Consider the following 6,580-nt stretch of genomic DNA (forward strand, 5'->3'; position numbering starts at 1 on the left):
ATACTGTATATATATGTTTTTATGTTTTTATTTTTTTTTCTATTGTTTATTAATCTATTATTTTCTATTGTCTATTAATATATCTATTATCTTTTTATGCATTTGTTTATGTATTTAAGGAGAGCCACACTCACGGTGTAGGAATATCACACCAACTAAAGAAATCATTCTTTCGTTTACAAAGCATTTTCCAACGTTCTTTTATCTACATTGGCTGTTAACCTTTATTGATTTTTCCTCCCTCGTGGCTAGCATAGAACCTCACCACCGATTTGGAATGTCCCGAGCAACAGTCAAAGAGGTTGATCATGACTTCCGCGGTAAACATTACTGGGATGAAGTCAACTTGAACATCTCAGCCCTGCCAACAGACCTGATTTTGCAGATATTTCTTCGTTCCGATGGAAAAACCATAGGAAGAGGGAGGTGTATGTCGCGTGATTGGTACAATAGATTGAACCGGGCGGATAATATGGTGACTCATTTCAAATCGAAGGGGGGGGGAGGCGGCGGTTCTTCATCTGGACAACCCCCTGAAAGAGGCTGACTGTGGGCGACTTTGTATGTTCGTCTTTGAAACTTGTGTTGCCGTTCCGGTTGCTGCTCCTCTTGCCTGGACGTGGTTTTCCATGGTGGGTACAGACACCTGCAAGGTATGTGCAAGATACTCAATAGATGGTCGTTCGAGTTCATTGATCGCTTGGGACTCGTTTGGTTCCTGGAGGTCTGTTATTCCTGATCCGGGGTCTGACGGTTACCACTTCAACCACCGCGATGAATGGTCTGCTTATGCCTTTCTCAGCATGGTGGGTTCTGATGATTATAAGATTCTCAGTCTCACGAAGCGTCACCTGGCAACTGCTGGATACGACATGCATATGTATCTTTCGAGTGCGGGTCAGTAGAGTTTCGCTGCGCGGACCTTGCCAATGATTGATAGAATGAGCAGTGGGTATGCCGTGGCCAACAGCTGTATTTTTTGGGTCAATAGTGAAGGTAGATTTAGTAAGAAACCAGTCTCTGTGGTTCGGTACGCAACGATGGAGTCTGCGTGGGATGCGATAGAAATAGGCGCAGGCGCATGTGTGGATCATCCTACGTTGATTGGCCACCATGATTATGTGGATTTCGTTACCTATGAGCGGTCCACTTTAAGGTTCAGAGTACATGTGATGACCATCAACCTTGGACAAGTTGGCGGAATGGCGTGGGGTCGGCATCTCTTTATTGGCGATCCTAACCTGATCGATACACCATGTGTTAAGTTTGGTTGTGACCTTCTCGGGATCAGCCATGCTATCCGTGATTTCGACGGTCTTGAGTCATCGCTTGTTGCGGTCGCATCGAAGGCCCAGTTCCGCTCTGTTGGTCTGACTGACGGAGTTGTCAGATTCGTTGGACGCGTGAGATGGCCTGGAGTTGTTTCGATCAAGGGGTGCATGGGGTTTTATCTAGAAGTCTGAGGATTTCTGAATAACGTGTTGTTGTTTCTGGTTGTGTTTTGCGCTTTTCTTTGTTAAGATTTATGTACACACTATCTGAACAACTTAGTGATTTGCCATTTGTAATATTTAATTGTGGCCCCCGATTTGATTGCATCCTGTCCCCCGGGGCCGATGAGTTCGCTATGATTTTGATCTCCAACTGCATGTCTTTTGATCTATGAATGTTTAATGTTTTATTTATATTTTATAAATGCCGTTGTATATTACGTCGTTATTAGTTAATGTATTGTGTAGTGTATATTAGTGAGGCCAGATCTGGATTTCATGGTAATGCAAAATGGCTGGTTTGGCCAGGCATCTTGTGTTGCGGTTACCATTTTCCTCTCTTCGCAACTTATCATATTTTAGTCGTAGCTGGGCAATGTTGCTTTGGGCTAGCCTTTTGTTTTGGCCATTTCAATACAAAGATATTAATTGATGCATCATTTTATTTTCAAACATTGCCGGCCTTTTCTCCTGACATGGGCCCAATCTGTTCTCTTTGTAACTGTGGATTGGGTGAGCATTGGCCCACTGTTATGTTGTGACCCTATCCTCCTGCATTCCCCTTCAAACCCTTGAAGCAGTCGTCACTCACTTCACTCAAACAGGCACATCAAGGTGTGTCTGTGATCGTTCTGTCGGTCCTTCTTTTAGCCGTTCTTGTGGATCTTGCTCCTCACCATCGCTGGCACACTTTCTTTTTCATATTACCTCAGTAATTCCTTATTCATCTCTGATTTTGTTTTTTACTTTTTGGTTGTTTATCACAATGATTTCACAAATAAAACCTCCCCACATGGTTATCATGCTATGATCGCTTTGTGTTGTGCCATAATCTGCGTCCGCCAACTTCATGCATGTAAAATTGGTTTGTATCAACTTTTCCAGGACGATCCCATTCGTTGAATCAGGGTAATTTCTTTGACCTCAGGTGTCCACACCCTTGACTTTTGAGCTACCTGTGGTCCGCTGCAGCTCCAGCTTTTGTGCGGCAAGGTACATTTCAGGAATTTCAAGGATATACAGTTTGATGGCAGTGTTTTGTTTGACTTTGGACTCCTCCCTGCACAGGTAATTTGTCATTTGTTCTTTTTTGTTATAATAGTAATAGTAATAGTAATAATATCTTCAAATAATAGTCATCCTCAATCTTGCCATATATTTGTTGTTAATACTATTTATATCCAGAATACATTCTAGTGTATTCTCGAACTATTCCCTGCTAATCTGATTTTGAGTGACTAACTTTCGCTATTAAGGATTACTGATGATCTTTACATTGGTAAACAAGCTTTTAAATTTTATCAAGCCATGCCTTTTAATATCCTGCTATCCCCCCTAATCTAACCTTGGCTACCTAACTTTTGCTATTCAAGTGTAGTGATTATCTTTAATCTGGTAAACAACCGATTAGATGCAATCAAGCAACGCCTTTAATAGTGCACCCCTAATGTTTGTCTGCCAAATTAATTCTTCTGGTATCTAGTGCCATGCCTATCTGTTAGACCAGCATTTATATTGCACATACATATACGCTTTTGAAATCTTCCGCCGTGTTTATTTTTGACTGTAATGTGCCAGTTTCCTTTTTGCTTGGTACTCATGTATCCCTCCAGCTACCGTGTATCCCCCGGACTTGCCGATTCAGCTTTTCTTACCCTCCATTTCATGATTGTTGGTGGATCAATGCAATTAATTTTTTTACCTGTTTTCCATTCTTTCTCATTCGTCTTGTTCAACCCATTTGAGTCTCTGCTGACAAGACATTTTCCTACCTGGAGTAATTGAACTTCAAATTCTATCCTTGCTTCAATATTTACTGTCAATTTCATTTAATGGTACTCTATCTTGTTTCAGTTATACTTAACTTTGGAGTAATTAAACTAAGTCATTATCACTGCTATTATTAGACTTCACCATACTTGTTTGCTGACTGATCTCATCCAATGAGTTGCATTTATTGAGTACCTGTCTATTATTCATTTTCATCGGTCTTTCTTCGAGAGGCGGGAACTTTTTGTTATTCAATTTTTTTCACTTTCGTTCAGGACCACGTATAAGGTGCATCGTATAGTCTCCGTAATTAATTCTGAACCACCTAGATGAATTCTGTTTTGCTTTTCTTATAAATTTGACCTCTCTTTTTTGGGTTATATCATTTTCATTATACTATATATTATATATTATATTATATTTATATATTATATTATATATATTACATTCTCGTCATTACCATGGTTATTAATCGTTGTATTACATGATAAATATTCGAACAGGGTTATCTACTAAGCCGTCTGATCATCACATCAGCTGATATTCTGTGTATTCTGCTTTACGGGGCCCAAATTTTATTAATGACCACCGCTTGGTTCCTTGGACCCTTGAACAGCATCTGCTTAATTTTTTTGCTTGGTCACTAGGTCAAATTCTAAATAACTTTGCATTGTCATTTTATTCGGTTAATAGGTCATACTATCAATTAGTTCAGTTTTTAATTCAAGTTACACAATACACAATTGATAATAATACAAATAATCAGAGTGTTCACATTTCTATTAGTCGCGTCACTTGGGAAGTATTTTTGTTATTACATGTTCAATATTTATTCATGTCAATCCTTTAGGCTATCTAATCCAGTGTCTTCTATGGTATCCGGTCTAGGGTGGCCCAGATAATATACCTGACCACGGCTTCGGTTTCCTGTATGCTATAACAATAACAATAACTATGACACCATCTGCTCAATTGGTTTCTTCAGTGGTTAGATAATATAATTGTCATTATTATTGTATTATTCAATTATTGTTTTAAAATATTTAATTTTATCTCTCACTTTTTGAACAATTACAAAACATTAATTATTTTTATTAATAATATAACATTGATATCTTTACAGGCACCACTTACTTTTTTATTGTAAATATGTCAATTTAGGTTATCTAAACCAGTGTCTTCTTTGGTATCCGGGCTAGGGTGGCCCAAATAATATACCTCACCACGGCCTCGGTTCCCTGTATGCTATAACGATAAAAATAACAATAACTATGAGCCCATATCCTCAATTGGTTTCTTCAGTGATTAGATAATATAATTGTCATTATTATTGTATTCTTCATTTATTGTTTTTTTATTTTTTATTTTATCTCTCTCTTTGATCAATTACATTTACAACAATAATTATTATCATTATTAATAATATAACATTAATATCTTTATAGGCACCGCTTACTCTTTATTATAAATAAATATAAATCTAAATCTGTGAATAGGTCATTCGTACACACACACACACACACACACACACACACACACACACACACACACACACACACACACACACACACACACACACACACACACACACACACACACACACACACACACACACACACACACACACACACACACACACACACATACACATATATAATCTCGGTCTACCCTACATCAGTAACTCAACGCACCACATTCCACACCTTCCCCCACCATTCCCCACCATTTTGCTGTTTCCCCGGACTTTGGTTTTTTATTAGCCATGCGGTCACTATCTGGAATGTTTCAAAAGTTTATTTACGGCCTGGTGGACCATGGGTGAGTGATCAAGATGTATCTTGCTTTCTATTTATGTTTAGACACACATACTTATATGTTCCTTTTGTAGCGTTTTCTGTTGACACACGAACCCAATATGGGAGGTTCTTGCCCGTATATAGCTTTTTATATTGTTGATCTTTTTGTGAAGTATGTGCCTTTGGCCATCTGCTGACTCAAGCAAAAATGGTGATCCCAAGCCTGATTTTTATAGGCTTCTCTTGCTTGCATTGGATCCCGTTTATTCATATATTCTATCTATTTCATATATTCTAATTCTAATATGAAAATAGTCATCTGAAGCCTCATCTTTTATGGCATGCACACCTCCATCCTTTTTTCCTTTTGGCTTAATGGCCGCATGTCTACTGCCAGAAACTGAAGAGGTCTTCATGCACATACGTATACTTAGCTATTTTGATTTCCTTATTATGCCAAGGTCTATATTTGATTTCCAGTCCCGGTTCATTTTATCGCGCTTTTCGTCATGAACTCGGTGATTTCATGATGTTTAAGGACAACCATGGGAATGAGTTTCGCGTCATGTTAGACAAGGTTGGTAACAATGCTTTTTTTCTCCGAGGGATTTCGTTCCATGGTTGCCGCGTACAACATAAGGCATGGGGCTTGGTTGCGCGCCTACTATGAAGGTGATGGCACTCTATGCATCTCTATAAGGAACCTTGACGGATCCCGCATTGTGTATCCAAGGCCACATTCTCGAAGCAACTTCACTGCTCCAACACTTAGTAGTGTTAATCCTCACTGTACAGGCGTCCTTTCTCGTGATGTCTTCCACACCGGCGACGTTATACCTCCATTTTCCATAGAATACACTCCTCCCACCTCTCCTGTTCTTAGCAACACCTTCGGCAGTCCACAAAACTCAACCAACAGCCTTTGTTGTCCTGTCTATTTTGCCTCGACTACTTCACAAGCGAGTCTGGTGGGCCAAGTTGACCTCGGTTTGCAGACGCGATCTCTTAGTCCGCCCGTTGCACGAGGTAACGGCCAAAGTTTTTAATATTAACAAATGGTGTTGTGGTTTTCTCTCTCCCACAAATGTTGGTTTTTTTTTTTACTAATGGGTGCAATGGGTAGGTAAGCATTAGAAGTTTCTAATGATGTTTTTAGCTGCAGATGCTGCCAGCTTCTCTGAGTGGATTCGTCGTTAGATTTTTTTTGCGATATTGCCTTGCGACCAAGGATCCTCCTACTCATGCCTAATCCAAGTTTCATGTTTAAATTCAACTCTTCGTTGTTTCTTCATTTGTGTTTTGTCATGTCGTGGATCGTGTTTTGTTTCTTTTCTTTTGTTAATTTATCCCCGGATTTGTGGTCCAGTGCATTTTAAAGCTTTGGAGTTTGAGTCAGGCTTATGGATAACTATGCTGTGTGTTTTATAATTTCTTATATATATATATCCTCCTACTCATGCCTAATCCAAGTTTCATGTTTAAATTCAACTCTTCGCTGTTTCTTCATTTGTGTTTTGTCATGTC

At 39.1% G+C, this 6,580-nt stretch overlaps 1 protein-coding gene across 1 annotated transcript; it reads left to right on the plus strand.

The window, feature by feature from the left end:
* LOC110269568 lies at nucleotides 5,455-6,352 on the plus strand. Its single transcript, XM_021117517.1, has 2 exons — nucleotides 5,455-6,082; nucleotides 6,219-6,352. Exons 1-2 carry the CDS (start codon nucleotides 5,644-5,646, stop codon nucleotides 6,251-6,253), a joined length of 474 nt encoding a protein of 157 aa, XP_020973176.1. The 5' UTR covers nucleotides 5,455-5,643; the 3' UTR covers nucleotides 6,254-6,352.

Source organism: Arachis ipaensis, chromosome B03 (genome assembly GCF_000816755.2).
Source record: "Arachis ipaensis cultivar K30076 chromosome B03, Araip1.1, whole genome shotgun sequence".
NCBI lineage: Eukaryota > Viridiplantae > Streptophyta > Magnoliopsida > Fabales > Fabaceae > Arachis > Arachis ipaensis.